The 21,647-nt window shown below is 31.5% G+C and overlaps 1 protein-coding gene across 1 annotated transcript in view; it reads left to right on the top strand.

The window, feature by feature from the left end:
• The first annotated feature begins 717 nt into the window (after positions 1-717).
• Positions 718-21,647, top strand: part of LOC148277480 (uncharacterized) — a 31,015-nt gene continuing 10,085 nt past the window's right edge. Inside the window, exon 1 of the mRNA XM_088232837.1 lies at positions 718-2,473. Within this exon, the coding sequence (XP_088088963.1) occupies positions 1,374-2,473 (1,100 nt within the window). The 5' untranslated portion in view covers positions 718-1,373. The remainder of the gene's footprint in view (positions 2,474-21,647) is intronic.

Genomic DNA, 21,647 nt, shown 5'->3' with positions numbered 1-21,647 from the left:
AATCACCATAATCGTCATTTCCTTTCTTTACCTAATGGTTTCATTTTTTACATGAAGGTACTCTTCTTAATATTTATAAATATTAAATATTATTTCTAAATATTTATTCTAGTGTGAAAACACACTTCTAAATAAATATTTCATATCAATCATATCGTGAATCGAACCCGAGATCTCTTGCATGGTAGGTAAACGCACTGACCACTACACTACGAAGCCAAATTTATTCAATAGTTGTTAATAAAATTTAGAAAAAAAAATTTTTGGAAAATTATTTATAACACCAAACAAAAGCTCAACAAAAAATACAAATAATGTATTTCCAATAAATCTTGCAATCCCAAATTCAGAAATGCGAAAAAAAAAGAGTCAAATTTCAAATATTTTAATTTTCATATAAATCTTCTTAATTAATATTTTCTTTTGGATATTTAACCATACGAGGTTAGTTAAGTAACAATATAAATAGATTTATGACACCAGTTCTAAACGTCAAATCCCAATATCTCAATATGGTGTTTTTGCACATTCGCGACTTAAGTATTGACCCGACGATATATTTGTATAATATATACACCAATAATGAAATGTTCAGTTTCTAACAAGAATCCAATCATTACGCTCAATTAAACCATTAAAGTTTCCCGATGAATCGTACACAAAAGAATATAAAATAGTGGGACAGAAACAAGTATAAGCACTCCGTTCTCCGGCAATTATTGTAACCAGAGATAATCTGAAACCAGATTACATTCACGGGTAATTATGGAAGATCCATGGATGCCGTAAAATCAACATTTTCATTGCTGCATTCGAATTTGAAATGGATATGAAACGATTTGAAAATGTGTAATGGCGGTTGGCGGGGGGCGCGTGCGCACTCGCCCGCTCAGTCACCCGGCGTCACGCTTGCGCGTTGGACGTACGTCAGTTTTCCTCTCGAACCTACCTGCGCTGCGAACTACGAAACCTAATCTGCGCCTTTCCCAGTGAATCGTAAACAGTGCACCCATACCCGGACTTCATCATATAATACGGACAGTGTTCAAACATAAACATTCATGTCTTGTGGTGATACTCACGAAAGTTGACATTTCGAAACAAGTGAAAAAATAAATACCGTCGATGCTGTTCAATAGATTGTAAAAGGTACGCGATCAAAAACACTTTTCTGACATTGATTTAACTTTGATTATATCGGAGATGACACGTTAGAAGCATATTCTAGAGTAATTTATAACTAAACCCAAATCGGCCATAAACATCCATCCGTCTAACTGACCAGCCGGCTCTTCGCCCGATCGTTAACTGTTTGCCCTTTCCAGAGCATTAAATCAATATCGCGTCGCTTTATTTGGATTTTATTACGATTTATGCCTCTCTTATCGCCGACCACCATAAAGTGCGCCGGGAAGTTTACGGCCCTCCATGGGAGACCGGGGCGGGGGCCCGGGACAGGCAAGGCGCGAGAGATGAACAGACCAGGCATGCAAGAAGACGTCCCCAAGAAGTCCACCAACCAGCTCGAGAGCGCCATCATCAAGCTCAAGAACAATCTCCAGATCCTGGACGGAAAGAATCAAGAGACGAACTCCGCGATGACTTTAGAAGTGAACGACACCGCGATGAAGAACGAAGCGGGTGGCATGGACGCGGCTGCACGCCTACAAGAGAGCTTACTTCAAGGCGTCGTTTTGTCTCTGCAGAGTGCCATGGTCAGCTCGCTACAGAGGGCGGCTCTCCTCCCGCCCTCGTCGGCAGCAGCAGCGGCGCTCAACCTGCAAGCGCTAGAATCGTATTTAACTCTCCAGCGACTTGCAGCACCTGTGCCAAATATCTTAGCGCCATCGCCGCCTAGAAAATTAGACATTCTTAAACTTGCGGCATCTGGAGCCAAAATATCAGAATCCGATACATTAGAAATGCAAGCTAGATCATTTTCTCCTAACGTTGCGGATCACATTTCCACCCCCGAGTCAGTCGCTCTGACAGCTGAAGACGTAGACCTTTCCGAGGAAGTAGAAGAAGACTTAGCGCTTTTAGACAATGATGATGATTTCTCGTTGGACAATCATTTAGACAATGTTAAATCGTTACCGAGTTTCGGACTTTCGACGTCACCTATAGACACGAGTTATCCAAGTTTACTTATGAACGCGATGTACCATCAACAGCTGTCGGGTAGTTCGTCTTCTGCCGCCGCATCACCTCCTCAATCGACCTCCACCAGCATCAGTAAAACGACTCCAGTTCCTAGTCCTCCAGCATCACACGCCAGTAATGGAGTTAGGCAGAAAGCGGTTCCCGGAACTCCTAGACCGAAGAAACAGTTCATCTGCAAGTTTTGCAACCGGCAGTTTACCAAGTCCTACAACTTGCTGATCCACGAAAGAACTCACACAGACGAACGACCTTACTCCTGCGACATCTGCGGCAAAGCCTTTAGAAGACAAGATCATCTTAGAGATCACAGGTAAATCAATAAATATCTTCATCAAAATTATAACTATCATTTCTTTATTACCATTCTTTGACTTGTACCTAGCATACGGCAGTTCTAGCATAACATTGCTCAATTTTATTGATAGCAGGTTACAATATAATAATGTGGAAACAAAAAGTTTTCTTCATTTGCTTTACTGAATGAAATTATATGTACCTAACTAATTATATGATTGCCTACTAAATTAACACACTAAATGAGATAATAATTGCTTTTAACTGCGCTGAAAACAGCTTTTAATCGCAATGAAACCAAGAAGTTAATATCACCATTAAATTGATAATTTACTGCCATTTTAATCATTTGCGCTGTTCATTGGATCTGTTTAATTTAATTTGTTTGAAAAACGTTAAAAATATTCTAATTTTTGTAGCAGATTTAGTATTCCGAGATATTTTTATTGCTTATTTTACTGGTTGTGTGTATATTTTAGACGTATAAAGAATGAAATACAAAAGCGGGCAATGAAATTATAAGGTACCTCCTGGGGTGAGCAGCATTATTGACTGAGCTGATGTTAAAGTACCATATTAACATACATTAAGGAAAACATTGATAACGCTCACATAAAAAAGTGTTCATAATTTTCACATTCTAAGAAGTAGACACTAGCTCATTCTATTCCAGCGAAAATGAATAATAAAATTTTACATTGGAATCTCTAAAATATTCACGATCACGATCTGATGTAAAAATAATTTAAAAAATATAAAAATACTGCGTGGTTTTTTGCGTAAGACTACTTATTTTTTAGCGTTTTTAAACAATCCAAAATAAAAGGTTTTTGTAGTTTTCTTTTGGAAAGCTTATTATCACTAAAAAAATATTCAAAAAAAATATATATAAAATCTCCTTAAAAATGCACTATTTGCGTTTTTATGAAACAGAGAATGGTCCCAATAATTTTGATTTTGAGGGCATTTTAAGTACGCAAATAACGTAAAAGAAAATAGGAAACTAGTTGTGGTAGAACGGGGTTAAAATCTTAGACTCGGTCAAAGTGTATCAATTCCAGATAACCTGTGAAAGTATTTTTAAAAAACAACTTTACACTGCCATCTTTTTTGCCGTATTGTGGTTGTACCTGAAGCGTGAGAATCATCATCTCATATTCATGTAACTAGATAACCTGCATTTGCTGTACCTTATGCATCATTAAGTCCAAACGATGATGCGTTAATAAAAATCGGTTGAAAAATGGTAAGATTTAAAAAATAATAATAATAAGATAAATCCGTGAGTCCGAGACACTAACCACGGGACCACAGCCCGATTGTAAGATGATTATATTTGTTCACTTAATATGTTTTTCTTGCGTAATACATTTATATCAAATTTTTTTATAACTGCTATTTTTCTATTCCAAGTTTTTATTGAATAAACTAACACCCACTTTTTTTTTTTTTTTTTTTTTTTATATGCCTCCACTCGTTTGCGAGTGAAAACTTTGTAACACAATCTTTTAAAAAAGGTATTACGAGGATTCACATGAAGATGAAGTTTTTTCTTTGTAACTCACCTAACCTCAACGAATAGATGCATTCATAAGTAAGCATAAACAGATAAATCTTACGCTTTAAGCTCCAGTTCTGGGTCTTTGAAGTACATCTAAAGAGTAAATAAATCTCTTCATCATCATTTCTCTTTCCACACCCAGTGTTGCATAGAGCACTGTATTGGTAAACCAAATGCAGCGTTTTTCGATCATCAGTTAGATGAAGGTAATGTGATCAGTCCTACTCTTCAGGTGCCAGTTCAAGAACAATGATATGTTGCTGTAACAAACTTTAAAGTCAATATTTCGCGTTCACCCTGCCAGAAATCAAACCCAAAATCTCAAGAATGGTAAATGAACGCGCCAATCACTATACAATGAGGCGGAATAACCTCTACTCGATTTCTTTATTCAAGATGCTTACCGAAGAGCAGTCGTCGAGTCGAAAACACTTGTCCAGGGTTTTGTTTCACACACAGAACTGTATTGGCCTGGACACAGAGCTAATACAAAATTAAATATTGTTTTGTCCTTTTATCGAGGCATTTTTTCCCAAACATTTTTATATTGGCTGAAATACGAGTTACATATTTATTAATCAAATGACATTATATAATTAATATTTCGGCCTCGTGGTGTAATGGTCAGCGCGTTTGCCTTCCACGCAAGGTGTCTCGGGTTCGATTCCCGACATGATTGATATGAAATATTTGTTTAAAAGGGTGTTTTTTACTCTAGAATACTTCTTAGTCCAAAAACTGGGTCCTTGAAGCGTACGACTGACCATATTACCTGCATGTCAAAAAAATAAGAATGATGATTATGATATTTCGGTTCTGTGTCAGGGCAGATAAAGTTATGTGTGTGAAATAGAACCAAAACCCTGGACGAGCATTTTCGACTCAATTGCTACTCTCAGGTAAAAATCATTAAAAATGATCGAGTGGCAATAAGTCCCCCTACTAGTCTTGTGGTTGGCGCGTTCGCCAACAACGCTTGAGATTCCGGGCTCGATTTCTGCCAGGGTCAACATGAAACATTTGTTACATGGCGGTTCGCTGCGATAAATTACTTTCCCTGGATTGGCACCTGAAGAGTAAAGCTGATCACCTTTCCTTCATGCAACGGATGATCCGTATACCTACACTGCAATGTCGTTATAACTTAAAATTAAAAGTACTTTTTTAGAAAATGAATTAGTTCAAAAACATGCGCAAAATATATTTATATTTTTAATTTTTCAAGTATATGAATATAGGTACGATACGATTTGTCATGATTTTGTATTAAGACAGGAATATATACGCAATCATTTAAGTAATATTTACATAGATACATTAATTATGCGGAATATTATATTTGTATATTTTTATGATGTTTTTATTGATTATCACGTTATTTGGTAACTCGAAAAACAAAGTTGCATTGTTTAGTGACACTATTGTTATAAATACGCGACATGTAAATATTTTTAAAGAGCTATCCGTAATATTTTTATGTAACCACTTACCGACTTTTCTATGTCTACCGGTTTCGAGACGTACCCGTCTCTTCGTCATCACGCCATTTCACCGTAAGGGTAGGCAGAGAGGATAGAACGCCACGTCACTCTATCTTTGCATACATATCTTGCTTCCTTTACATTTATACATCTTCTCATGCACAAGCACCGATTAATCCGACTTTTGACATCTCCGTCTTCAAATATTTGTTGAATTTGGTCATGCCATGTCTTTCTCGGTCTTCCTCTATTTCTGCATCCATCAACATTCTTATTGTTGATATTTTTATCCGTTATTTCACTAGCCATTGTTGTTCAAACCAACGAAGAGCTCATTTCTTAATTTTATCGATAATGCCTATCTCAGCCTTACATAATGTACGGATCTCGACATTTATGCATCTATCGTACATAGTTTTACCACACATTCGACTGAGATACCGCATTTCGACAGCATTCCGCCTTCTTTCATTCCTATTTTTACAAGCCCATACTTCGCTCCCATACATCAGGGTCGGGACCAGGACTCCTTTGTGAACTGCTAATTTTGCCTCTTGCGACAAATATTTATACTGGTTTTTTACAAATATTTAATAACATTTAGCCATCCGTTTATTTATTTACACCTTCTAGAAAAAAAAATAGTACTTTTGCGGACTAAAACTAAAATCAATATCTTTTGCACTGAAGAATAAAATATAAATCAAAAGATACGCACATGAAAAACATTCTTCATTTAAAATAACATTTATTTTTTTAATGGGTAAATGGGGTTCGCATAAATAAACTTAAATAAAAACTATATTATGTTGTTAAAGTTATGTTTGTTGATAAAAAAAATTATACGAACATACTTTACAATATAATATAACGTAGGTAGGTATTCAAAATTTTAGGTAGTTATACATACATATATTAAATGTACCTAAGATGTACTTACATATAACTTAATTTACATACCTGTGTTCAGAAATGAATGTATTTTGTATATTGTACATCGTCCAAAACTAGAAGAAAGGTAACTGACTTTTATTTATATTAGATGGAAAGTTCAAGCTATATAAAAATTATTGTTTGTAATGGTCATCCCTTAAGGAACCCAAAAACATTCTACATAGATTTGTTTAAAAATAATGTGCCTTTCTTCAATTCAACAAGAATATGCAGATTATACAACCGCATTGAAAATGTAGAGATCGACATTTTCCACATTTTTTAATATTTTTTATAATTTAATACAGCACAAAGTATTTTACAAGTATAATACGTTAAATTACATTCCCAGGAGTTACAACAACTCAATTCGGGACATAAATAATATTAACATTTAGAAAATAACACATATTGAGAACAACAAAGAAACAAAGCAAGTTTAGCACCTTTATAACTAAATATAACACAACAATATATACGCCGAAAACCTTTTCTTACACAAGCAGAATAAATATATAAAAAACGCCTTTAAGAATAAAATAAAAAGTAATGAATCTACTAAGGGAGATAAGGTCATTAACATCACATGCCATGCAGATGATGCTGCCATAGTGATGATGAGAACATATCCATCTCTGGATGCCTAAGAAACGTCGTATAGTACAATGAACATAAATTGTTTAGGGATAAAAAGTATATACAAGATGCGTTTTCATATGAATATTTTCATTTATCCAATAATTTAATTTTGATAACTTACATTGCTTGGATTATTTCGTTGCAAATGTTATTAGTATTTTATTTTTTGTTTTTATAAGTTTTATATTAATTGACCAATTTTTTACTGTAATTTAATTTTGAAAATTTACATTGTTCGTTGCGTTTAAATGCGTATTTCATTTGTATTAACGTGTATTTTTTATGTACACGTAAGATGTGTTTTATATTTATGAATAATTTTTTACAATTATTTTATTTAAATTTTAGCCGTTTGTATTGTCAATTTTATATTATTAGTGTTGACATATAATTGATGAAACATAAGTGTCGTTTTTAAAATTAAAATATTTCTGTACATTGTGTACTATTGTTTGTAAACCAAATAAATGGATAAATATCGTCATTTTCAATAAAAACATAAAGTCAATCAATACACCTATCTATACACGCCATTATAGTTTCTTTATTGTAAAAAAATCGGGTTTCGAAATCGGTGGTCGCATTAACGAACACGTTATTTTTTATAAAACCGGACGCCCATATTCCTGAAACAGAACTTATCTTATTCCTATCTTTTCGTTGGATATTTATTGCTTAAATTCAAATCTAAACGCATCACTGGCCGAAATTATCCACAAAGGCCATCACCTGTCAGTGTTAATGCATAACTAATGTTTTTATTGATACTTCGATAGGTGGCACCTTGTCACAACGTCTCGATATCGCCAGGTAACCCGATACGGCCGTATCGCCTTACGATTCAGATTCTTATATCTCCTTTTCTGAATAAAAATGTTTTAGGGTAAAGAGTCGATAATTTTGTCGACAATTTACGGTGACTGTGAGCGACAGTATCATATCGCGCAATAAACACGTTAGGAAGGTGATAGAGATGCCGCGTATTAAGCGTACGCCCCGCGGAGCGAGATGGCGCGGCGCTATTACGAAAAATATTCATCTTTTATGTTACGGTATTCAGTTTCCGCACGTTTTCTATCTTCCTTACATATCTATATGAGATTATCTTTACCCGAACATACCAAAAACAGAGATTTTAAATAATTATTTTCGACAATATTTGCCAGTCACACCAAAATAGTAGGTATCCATATTTGAATTTGAGATTAGTTTACACATTAATGTAAAATATGAATATTTAAACTTATTTATATTTTAATGAAAATGGCACAAAGTGCCTTTTACCATACAAAAAATACATGGTGTGTAGAAATCAATACTTCAAATAATATCTTTATAGTAGGAAAACGAAAAAATATTTATCAAAAAGTTTATATGGACTATGGACAAATGTAAATATTATAACAGAGTCAGTGGTTTCATACAATAAACACGCTAACATATTGTGCAAAAAAAATATGGACGTAAAAAAATGAAGGTTAGAATAATGTTTTTTAAAAAAGGACAAGTAGGTATATTTTTAATTAAAGGTAAATAAAAAAAAAAACAAATTAAAATATACATTTTTTTTTTGTTAAAAATATCAACCCTAAAACTGTATTATAAACATAATGTACCTATATCTACGCAAAAATATTCAAAAAGTAAAGAACAAGTAAGTAGACAGCAAAATAAAAATTTAAATGTATATTATAGGTACATAAAAATAACCTAACAAAAGTTACCGTTAACCATTTTTTAAATAATTTAATAGAGTTGATTTATATAAAATACTATTTAATTAAGTCTTTTAAACTCATTACTTTGCATAAACGTGTCATATAAGGTATTCAAATTTGTAAAGATAGCTAAGGAGCTGATGTGATCGACAGATATTTAAATAGAAATAGAGAAAGTTTTTATGAAGGAAATAGCTGTGGAAGTGCATTTTCTGGTAGAACTTACGAGTTTGTCTGTTAATAATGACAATCTTCCTGTTAGAGCAAATTTAGAACCTACTTAATTGACGATTTGAGCATTCTTAAAATAAATAAGACTAGCACCACGGGTTCGTTTCTCGTCAGTTACGAGAAAGAATTCCCTAAAATATTTTTTTTCTCAATTGGTCACACGGTGTTGTGGTGTGTTTTTCATAACTTCCTTCTAAACCCTCTCATTCTCCCCTACTGAAATGCCTCTACATTAGAAGCTTAGCAAGCTATTCCTTTAAAAAAATGCTTTACAATATCCGCGCAATTCCTGGGTGTTCTTTGGGGATAGTGCATTCTTTATGCAAGACGACGTATAATAAATTTTCCTACAGATATTATATAAGTTAGAAGGATCTTAAGACAGGTGTAAATTTTCAAACTAAATTAATACTTACGTTCATCAACTTTTATAATTCTTCCGCGATTCATCAAGCGACATATCTGAGATTATGCAAATAAAGATGCTAACAAACGTCAACTATTTAAATAAATTATTCTCACTTGACAAATTGTGATAATCAACAAGTATAAAATAATGAACACGTACAAGAAAATCTTTGTGAGTTTTTGCTTTTAATTTTGAAACTGTTTCTCTCTTGATAATGTTATGTACCGGATATTTTTTACACTATAATATTTCATAGTACTAGACTGGCACCTAAAGCGTAAGTCTGATCATCTCACCTTCATGTCAATTAAAATAAAGTGAAAATTATTTTTAATAATTTTTATTTCAGTATGCGAAAAATGATATTCATATTTTGTTTTTGTTGTTAAAAACAGTGTTATTAGTTTTATATTTCATTGCGTAAAACGGATTCCCTGTTTTTATAGTACTTTCATTTGTTGTTTTTATTTGATATTAATTGTTTCTTTAAATAAATAAAAAAACCCTGCAGAAAAGAGCGTCTGCAGTTAGGCAATTAAAAGTTATGGCCCTAAATTGTAAATGTTTCAGTCCAGTCCTTATAAGAATAATACAAACAAAACATATTTTTAAAAATCCAACGTTAAATTTTAAGATATGCTGTGGTTGGTGTTCGTACGCAGTGCCTAATGCACCACTGTGATAAAAAATAATGATGAAGTTAAATTAATCTCAAAAGTTTTGAAATACACTTTTCCTTCTTTCTTCTTTTTTTAGGGAAATAAAGTACTTTTTTGAAAGAGGATATGGTTGTCCAGTCACTGTAAGCTAGTGACCTGTTGGCAGGTTTAAATGATGACTCAACACACTGTGTAACATTCACCATACCGCCCCGCCTATTTGAATTTTCGTATTTCGTAAATTCTTCCATTAGTTGATAATAGATGAAGCTTTTATTGATGCTGGGGAAATTCTACCAAATTATTTCTACTTCCTGAAAATGCCTAAAAATACTTTTAAAAAATAATACTTTATAGAATAACTGTCGCCTTCCTAGTGTAATGGTCAGCGCATTTACCCACCATGCAAAAGGTCCCGGGTTCGATTCTCGACATGGTTGATTTGAAATATTTTTTAAAAAGGGTGTTTTCAACTAAAATATTTCATAGTCCCTGGACTGGTACCTGAAGCGTAAGATTGACCATCGTACCTTCATGTAACAAAAACGATCAAGATTCACTGCGATTGGTGTACCAATGCAGTGCCCTATGCACCATTTAGTGCATAAAGGCAATGATGATGGTAGCTGGGTTTGCCACGAATATTTTAGTTAGACAAATATGAGTACTTGATTTATCCGAGATGTTTTAAATGCTTGTTTGAAGTTTCAATAGAAACGGAGAATCCATTTGATAAGGTTTTTTTTTATTTTTTGTAAAAGTCATCTTTCTTCGTTAAAAAAAATATAACCTTGGTAAAAAGAAATAATGAAATAGGGCTCATTAAAATAACTACTATTAAATGTTATTTAAACTATTTTTTTGCTGTGAAACTCGTTCTTAAATATTAATAATAAAATTCAAACAAACCATCTAGGTTTCCCCGTAGGGGTAGGCAAAGAAGATCGTTACAACACTGTCTGCATACAGAACTCACTTCCTGTACCTAAATTTACACATTTTCTCGTGCACGCACGCCATCTTGTTGAATTTGGTCATGTTGTGTCTTTCTCAGTCTTTTTCACTTTCCGCATCTTTTAATATTCGGATTGTTAATATTTTTGGCCGTTATTTGACTGCCCGTTCACTCTACGTGTCCAAACCAACGCAGCACCTTTTTCTTGATTTCATCGTCAATACATGCCTCAGTCGATTTTGGATCGTAGGATTTTGACATCTGTGCACCAATTGTGTCATAAATAGTTTAACTACTTGTTTAAACCCTCGAAATGAAACATTTTCGCATTGCGGCTGTAAATACTGGATAACCCGCAAATAGGTATACTAAACGTGTTGTATTTATGTATTTCTCCTTCCAGAGGGGATAAATTAAATCCCACGCTCCGCGGAGGTGATAATGTTGGGTAGGTAGAGGTAGAAAGGGACCTTTGTAAGAATTTGCTCCGGGATTGCACACGAGAAGGTGTAGAGACCTGTAAAGATAACAGATTTAACGATGAACCAGTGGTCCAATGAATAAATCATCTGACGTTAAACTTACTTCAAATTAAGTATTTTTTACCGTCGTTGAAAACATTTTAATCGAATTTTCATTTCAAATGTGTGTAAAAATAATACTTGTGTATCTATTTAAAAACAATAATACTTTGAACTAAATGCTTTAAAAAAATTTTTTCAATCAAACGTTAAAGACCATTTTATAGTGGTCATAATTTTTCTCCGTATAAGCATTCTTTTTTAATTTTTTTTTATTTATATTTGGACCCCTGTATTTCGTTTTTGTTTGTCTTGAAAATGGGATGTTCGATCACTGATTTCGGTTTATCACCTTTATGGGTCCAATCACTATTGTTGCAAAGTCCAAGAACAATGGCGCGTGATAACTACTTTTAACGACAGTGTGGACATCTGTTAAGAATATTCCATTTTTCCTGCATCCTGCTTCAAGATTATGGCGTTGTAAACTGAAAAATGGACACTGAAATAACAGATGTTCTAAATAAGCATTCCGATTGCCATGTATTCGAATGATTTCCATTTCATGATCTGTGCTCAATATTAAATCCTAAAAAATAAATTAAGTATCTCGGTGCAAAAATTGATCACAACATGAAACGGCATAATCATAATACCGAATTAGTAAAACCAACAAAAAATATACGTACGTATTTGAGCAAAGACAGCATTAAAAAAGTGTACTAATTTTCTGTTTCTTATAACTTTAGTATGGGATTATTGAATGAGGAGGAGCGTATAATGACAAAATGAATAATTTAAATGCAGAACAGAGGACAATTCATTAAGTAATACTAAAAAAGATCAACTGTCTCAACAAAAACATTTTATTCATTCGAAATTTGTTGCAACAGAGAGGGTAAATATGTTCGTGAGGGTATATAGAAGTCTAGGCATTTACAGGGCTTTGGACCTGTTCATTATTCCAAGTTCTTTACGTAGACAATATTTACAGGAATAATTAGATTATTTCGTTAATCAAAGAAAACAATTTTGCACAACCACATCTTAGCGATTTCTAAAAAATTTCAACTTACCAAAATGTTGTACTAAATTATTTCAGCAAAATTACGTTTTTTAGGCATAAAAAATCTTGAATGCCCTCCCAAAAGAAATCAAGAAGTAAAGGGATATAAATAAATTGAAAATAAAGTTAAAGAAACATCTTGCAAAAAAACAACTGGATTATTTATAAATAACCTAGGAAAAATGACAATGTTTTTTACTTTTATTTTATAAATTTATAATAACTCAGTTTAAGTCCCTCTTCATATTAACAAATAACAACAGGGATGGAGAATACCTTAAATAAGGGAAAATGGAAGTCTAGGCATTTACAGGGCTTATGACCTGTCATTGGCTGGTTTAAGTGGCCACTTTACTCACTGTGTAACATTCACCATTTCACCTATGTTTATACATCCATATTCATACACAAAAGCTTGTCTCTTATTTGGAGAAGAACGGCATTATTAAAAAACAAAATATTAAAAAAAAAAAATTTAATAACAAATAAAAATACAATATTACATCTAAATACAATTTTTTTCATTAATCAAATACATATATTTACATTAACGTTTCCCATTACATAAAAGAAATAAACAATTCTTGTGTACATAATGGGGAGTGACGTCTTACAATAGATTATTTTATTTTAATCAATATATTTAGAATAACATAAATAAATTACAAAAAAAGATGTAAAAAATGTTTTTAATCAGTGTTACATAAAGAAGAATTATCGATGTAGTTTTTAACTTTTTTCTTAAATATATTGTATTCCTGACTGTACTTTTTACTATCTTTGTTCAATTCATTAAAAAAAATATTCCTCGGTAAGTATAATGATGTTGTGCAGTAGTTGTTTTAAATTTAAGAATTAAGATACTCGTATAACCACCTGTTTTAGGTCGAGTACTTACGTTTTGAGACCTAGAAATACTACTATTTATTTTATCTTTATGTATTAACGTAATATGTAATAAAAGTGTAAAAAAATACCTTAATTATTGCAATTTATTGAATGAATTTAAAACCAAAAAAACATTTTTATAAATCTTACCTTAGAGGTAACGTAATCAGTCTTACGCTTTAAGTGGTAGTCTACTAACAATGAAATTTAAAATTTAAAACCACGTATAAAACGTCTAACATCCTGCCAGAAATTGAACGCAAGAGTATACCAACCACTTCATTACGAGGGACTTATTTCCGCTCGATTTCCTGTTTAGGGATTTTTATTTGTTTTGAATCTATTTTACACACAGAATTGTATTATTTTTTTGCCTTAACACGGATAATATAAAACGTATACTTGTTTAATGTTTTTTTGATTAAATATAATAAATACTAAAAAGGCGTAATGAACCCCCAAATAAGTAATGTTATATCGTATCCGTGTATACCCGGCCAAATAAACTCGTCCGTAGGCGTGTGGCCTCTAACGGCCGCGGCTGGCGGACATCTCATTTACCCACTGTACACCTGTCCGGATCAAATCAGGCATTAATCATCGGCTATTTACGGGCCTTCAAGGATTAGCTTAACCCTTTTAAGGATAAATTAATATCACACTAATATCACCAGTGTCCTGGCCCTCGATTACAATAAAACATCACTTTTAAATGTCTGCAAAGTAAAATGTAATTTCCTATACGAAAATTTGTATTATGAAAATTGGTAACCTCTTTCATTTTTTTCTATCAAGACATGATATTATTGGGTGAAAACAAGTTGCTTATTTACAAATTATAAAAAGATGGCAACAAAACCAGATAAAACAATGAATAATAATATAATATGAATATTCAGTTTTAAAATAGAAAATCCTATTTTAAAACTATGTACAGAATTAAGCTTGAATCGGCCAAAAAATTTGACAAACCGTAATGACTACACCATTCAAATGAAATATAACATAAGTGGACCTTTTAATATGCTTATACGACCCTTACGGGGTTTCATAAAATTCTAAATACTTGTATAGGGCGGCCTCCGTGGTGTAGTGGTCAAGACGCTTGACTCACACACGGTAGGCTCCGGGTTCGATTCCCGGTTAGAACACAAAGCTTTAAATGTGATTTTTCTCAAGCCTGGGTGTTCTGTGGTGTAATTAATAACTGTAATTGGGCCTCCTGGCCTGTTGTTGTGCAAAAAATAAAATACATATCATTAAACAGTAAATACCTACATATATTATTGAACAGCAATTATTCTTAGTACATAAGAAAACATTGTAAATATTTAAGTTGGTTTGATAATGTCCTAACAAGACAAAACGCGTCACATGTATTTATTTTTTTAAAGTAGAATAAAATCCAATAAAAGTGTTTTGGTTACCTTATGAAATTTCAAAAAAAAGTTTTCTCATAGAAAAACAATATCTTTTCAATCTGTTTAGTTTTTTTGCAAATTATTTCAAATTAATACTTAGATTTTATCGCTATGATTTGTTTATGATATAATTTAATAAATTTACACAGCTGAATGAATTATTTTGATCCTCCTTTTAGTTTTTGTTTGTTAACACATCATCAGGACACACAATAACTTGCTTGAATTGTAAAAACATTCATGATGTTAGATTTTTTTTAAAGTTTCAACGTGTGGCTTGACCTTTACTTGTACATTTAAATAACATATGTTTTTTTAAAAATGTAATATGACATTTGAATAACTGAGCTGAGTTGTTACTGAAAGTCTCACGAAATCTCGGCCAGCCATCAGAGAGCACTGTCAAATATTATAAAACAAAGAATACCAGGCAGATCGGTCTCTTTTCCATACCCGATAGGTCTCAGTGAATACGTTCTGTCTAATTTCCAAAGGCTGTAAATTGTTATTACCTTCTAAGGTCGGTGAATAACAAATCTCATCATATCCAACACTGTTAAGAAAGAAATCAAAATCAATGTTATTTGAACAAGTTATGTCTGTTTATTCAAATTAGTATAAGATGTTCTTTGAAATGGGTTAAAATCATTCAATGCACATTATTCAAGTGCAAAATTCAAGGCATTAAGTGCTTCAATAAACACTTACAGAGTGCTGATTTCGTGTATTGAAAGTGCAATAAAGTTTGCACTTCTGATTTTGAGTGGCATTATTTGAGATAACTGAAACGTGTATTTGAATACATTTTCAATCAAATAAATAAGACAATTACAAAATAAATAAGGCATTAATCATAAATATTATTTCTTTTTTATTTTTTTTTTCATTTTGCAAACGAAATTCATTTAAGAGTCCTCACTTGGATAACCAGTTCCAAGGAGGACTGTACTGTTTTCAAATTGTTATTTATATAGTATACATGTAATTCAAATATTAGTTTCATTTCTTAAAAGTTTTCAGTTGTGTGAAATATTGTTTAGAAGCAATATGAAAATCTAAAAATTTACAAGATATCTGACGTTTCGTTAACAGTTTAAATTGGATAATTTACATACTGCGTAACGGGCATTTTTTTAGTTTTTTATGTAATATATGTATCACGGCAGAGATGAAGAACATTGTATTTTGAAAATGGAAAACAGAAGTCTAGACATTTATAGTGCTTACGAATGAAAGAAATATGGGTTTTGATACTTGGGCAAAATGGCAATTTTATTTATTTATTTAATTTCTCAATGCGCACAAATGTCATTCGCAAAAATAACATAAGTAAAATTTAAAAAAAAACAGCGTAATAAACTTTTTAAAAGGTATATAGGAATCAAAAAGTCATCGCGCAATTCAAATAAAAAGTAAAACTAAGCGTAATAGAATATGAGATTGATAAGTAAATGAAAGAACATTATTTGTTTTGAACAAAATTTTTTTTTTTAATGTTTCTTTTAAACAGATATGTAAAATTAAAAAAAACGTACGAAATAAAAAGGGAATTATAAATATTAATAAAAAAAAATATGATTACCATTAAAAATAAAAAAAATTAATGAAATTACGCTTTGAGTTTAGATAACAGTATAAATGGTTAAATTTGGTAAGGTATCCATAATAAAATACCTTTATTGGATTTAATTCTACTTTTATTTTTTATGTACAAGAGTGTATAATGTGACGCGTTTCGTTTTGTTATGACATTGTCAAACTAACTGCTATATTTACAAAGTTTCCTTGCATTCTAACAATAATTTAAGTTTAGTTATAAAAGTGCTTAATAGTGTTTAAACTTCATGAGGGTATTTAGCAAGTATAGGGGATTTCTATATAAACTATGGTAATGTAATTAATAATCAAATAAGGTATGCTGAGTACATATTATTATGTACTTTATAGGTGTATTGGGAAAGCCTTCCCTTATTTAAAAATATTTGTAGGGGTAATTGTAAGAATTTTATTTTAATTTTGATTTAATGTAAGACGTTTTATTTTGAAAAATAGTTGAAACTATACATTGGTATTTTATTGAATAATGTTTTAAATTAATAAATTATAAAACTTTCATTTATTATGAATGAGTCAAAGTTACATATTTATTTATATTTACAATAATGTTGTGCCTAAATACAGGCTTTATTATATCTTTATATATTTCATTATATATTATAATTTGTATATTCTAACATGTAAAAAAATATAATATTTTTAAGTGTTCTCGGCACCCCAGTGAGGTCACATTCTTTTTAATATATATTTTTCTTTATAATCTGAAAAAAATTAATACATAAAAATAAAATAAAAATATGGTATTCTGTATCCATCTAGGGTACTGTTTTTCATACAATTAGTCTATGAGCGTGGTATGTCAAAGAGTACAGAATGACGAATTCTACAGACAGTTCTATTTACACATATTAAAAAAAAAAAAAACAAAAAAATATTGCAGTACGACTACAAAATAATATACATCAAAAACAAAGAAAAAATGTTATACGGTGTGTAAAGTGGCCGCTTAAGCTAGAAGAAAATTTACTCGAAATACATTATTAAATAATAAATGGTATACATTAATATTGTATAATTGTTTAGTAAATTAACTAGTAGGTAGTAATGTTATTGTTTATTTTTGCATTAAAATATCTGCCTTAAAATAGGTTGTACCTAGTGAGGCAGACTAGACATGATCCAGAGAAATCTATTACCTAAATGTATATGTAGTTGATAAAGTAATTGTTATTTTGTTAATAAACTATGATTATTATTATTATTATTATTATCAATCATCGGAAACATTCTACTATCTCTCATGTTTGTGAAACATTTAACAAGAATTTCGATAGTCTAGGTATATTCAACACTCCATAAAATATGAACAGAAAATAACTCATAAGCTTAATTCAGAATAATGGTGAATGGACGTTTTGTCTTTTTTTTGCTCTTTGTTTTTCGTCACCAAATCAAATGCAATTTTAAACTCCCACTTTACTTTTTTCATCCTCCACCACTCCTTATCACTTTCCGTATATTCCCTTTCTACTATCTCCCCTTTTATTTTAATTTGTGTCATGAGCATTGTTTTAATTACTTATCATTTAATCGTTTATATTATTTGAACTGTCACTTCGTTTTGTTTTTATTATCATTTTCTTTTTCTTTATCAGATTCTGTACATCTGTTTGTATTCGGTTCAATTTCAACTCCTTGGCGAGTGAAATCCGGTGTTGTCTGCTTACAAAATGGACATATTAAATATACTGTTTTTTTTTCCTTTATCGTTCTCTAACTTCTCCATCCGTTGATTTTTGTGAATCAAATGAACAGAAACCGTTAATTATGTGAGTGAAATTCTATAAAACGCTTTTAAAAACTGAAAAACACATTGAAACTACTAATTGTTGTCATTTTTGCAAAAGGGAAAATTACATTTTCTCCATTGCGGGATGATAATTCTTAATTATCACAAAATACCATGTGCCATTCCTATATCCTATATAACCACGTAACTTATCTAAGTTGGCACGTATACCACACGAAGCTCGCAAGTTCGTACAAGTATCTTTTAAAAGCTCACTTTTAGCTATTTAAAGATCGTTACAGCGAACGCTTTTAATTAATTAATTTAATTATTATTGATTATAACATTAACAATGGTACAATAACTTTAAATCGCTGCTCGATCGACATTCAATGTAATTACATCATTCTTAAGCCAGAAGTACAGGGCGATCATAATATATCCATTATTTTTCAAATCACGTAATTTTGTTATGACCAGTGGAGCACATTGCACTTCATTGGAACTTCTGTTGCAGCGTACCTCAATATTTTTTTTGCATTGAAGTTTGTGTGATCGGTCTTAAGCCTCTTTCTAGGAAGAAAGAATAATTGCTCTGTAGATCCAACTCAAAAAAATAAATTCATCTACCCTGCCAGGAGTCACACCTAGCAGGACCTCACACTAACCTATTTACTACAGTGGATTTATTCCCACTTTATTTTCTTGTTCAAAATCACCTGAGTAGCCAACGAGTCGAATACACTCGTCCAGGGTTCTGATGTTATTTCACGCATCAAACTATATTCTTCATCTGCCATTAAAAATTATAACAATCTTACGATTGTTTTCGAAAATTGACTTGAAGCGTATCCATTGCTCATTGAAATAATTAACATTAAAAAATTAAAATATATTATATTCATGAATCAATTTTTATGAGTCATTTTATAATTGCCCTGTAAATCTTGCTCAGTCGGAGAATTACTGGTTATCGTAAATAACGAAACCCTCCATCAGGCACGGGACAAGGATGGCCTTATACGATAGAACGTGTGTTGGACTGAGACGGGCGCTTAAAGTCGTGATTTTCGCGCTGCGATTCGCTGCGGCTTTTTAGGCCTAGAGCGGGAAATGTATTGGCGCGCGCGCTGATCAGCTTGAATTTGAATATCGAACAATATTGTTCTAATAGTAGATTGGTAGTTTCCGTGATAAATTGCGTGTCGATAAAAACGACGTTTTTTCTATTTGGAATCTAAATTTAAATTGAAAAGATGAAATACTTGAATACCTACCCAATTTTTTAAAATAATTGACATGTCTGTTTTTTGTAGTTCTTTGATATTTAAAATAGTGTAAAAAAATGCTAGTACGAAATTAAAGAACCTCGTTCTAAAAATATCAAATCAATGTTTAAATATTTCCGAAATGATATTATCGGATTTCATTATTCTGACTTTTTATTTATTAAATATACGGTTAAAGCCAATTAAAACAGTTGTATGAATAAGCACATGTACAAGAAACATGTGCAAAAACAAAAAAACACGTAACTTTGTAACATAAACAAGGGCAGTAAAATATTGGTATACAATATATTCTTAAACAGGATCAACATGTTAGACTTCGAGCTTACCCATGCTGATCCATCTTCATCCCTCACTGTGTTAATAGCAAAGAGATCTACAAAAAACCTGATTATCTATCCCGAAGAATTCCAAGTTGTGTAACAAATTGACTAATCTACACATTCCGAACATTGGGGCATAAAAACAAAAGTTGCTCTTAGAAGATTTGATAAATAGCAGATTTGACTTCTGGGGACACGGTTGTGAAGATGAAATAACATTGATTGCAACGGAGATGGGACATCACTTAAAGCATTAAGTATTTTAAAAATACATATTAAGTCCACCTCAGTTCTTCGTTTCTTCAATAAAGACAGATCAACAGACTGCTTTATTTCAAAATAGGAATAATTACCCTTTCGCAATCAGAGCAACCATGAGTCCAGACAGTCGCTTTTTTCAAATATTTCTAATACTTCAAATCACCGTTGGTGTTTTTGTGAAATAAATTTGTTTAATTGAATTAAAAATATTATTTTTTTAGCATTTCTACGACTATTAGTATTATGATTATACGCCGAGCCACTATCACTCATTGTTTCACTGTTCAAAGGGTAATCTAGACAGTTCTAATTAGTATGTTGCACATATTATATGGTCCTTACTTTAAAACCGGGTATAAAGTTACGCCTAGACTTAGTGGTAGAATAAGGATGGAAATACCATCCCTATTCTACCACAATAATACAGACTGTATTCCTATCCGTATTCTACCACTGTATATAGGCGAAACCTTTTTTTTTTTTTTAATTATTTGTAGAGTGTAGGAGTGAAAGAGGGATTTTCATAATAAAGTTGACCGATTCAAAATTTTGATACGATACTAACACAATATGAATATTAATAAAAGGTACATAAACATATTACCTACACACTGACAAATGTTTCATTAAAACTGTAAACAGTGTTTCAAAAAGTTTTTTTTTGCAGCCACAAAATTTTATATTAAAAATACCTACGGGGACAAAGTAGGTTTGATTTGGAGCAGCTACGATAAATAAACGAGATTTTGGATTGTAAAAAAGAAAACCGGCCATGTAGACTTTACATAAATGTAAAAATCTTTAAGTATACATTCAGTAAAAAATAGAAAAAAAACATTTTTCGTAGAATTTTTATTTTAATTTTAAAAATTTAAAATTTTAAAAATTTAAAAATTAAATTATAAAATTTTTAAATTTTAAAAACAAAAAGTTAGTAGTTAAAAACAAAGTTGTTTAATTTAAGTTATTGTGTGTAAACCTTATCTTTCCATTTAAAAACAGCGGTTGTTTTTACTTATTTAGGTTTTTTCATGTATGTACGAGTATCTTTCGATATCTGTTTTATTTTTTAGTACATATTTTTGACCAACAATTCTTTTGACTGTCACAGTCTGTTTTTGGCCAGCCGGGAGGTACTGCTTTCAGCACTAAGTGTGCTAAAGTACGTATTCTTTGTACTTGATGATTAAAATAAAATAAATACGTTTTTCGTACAATTCTATATTCTCTTATCTAATAAGCCTCTGTTTATTATTAAATATCAATTTCTTTATTTGTTTACTTCCTCACCCTTCCAAGCATGGATTACTTAACCCACTTAACCAAATAGCGGGTATTAGTTCAACACATTAGCCCCCATAACCAGCAATTAATAAAATGCTAATTATTCTTTGGAAATAAACCTGAATAAATATCTCGGGGCCGAGGGGGTTACACAAGTAAGGTTATAATTATAGCTGTTAATAAATTTAATAGCTGGTTCGTTTAA

Source organism: Micrasema longulum, unplaced genomic scaffold, assembly GCF_059751315.1.
Source record: "Micrasema longulum isolate JH-2025_06_02 unplaced genomic scaffold, ASM5975131v1 h1tg001027l, whole genome shotgun sequence".
Lineage (NCBI taxonomy): Eukaryota > Metazoa > Arthropoda > Insecta > Trichoptera > Brachycentridae > Micrasema > Micrasema longulum.
Note: the sequence above shows the minus strand (reverse complement) of the source record. Positions and strands in the feature narration are given on the sequence as shown.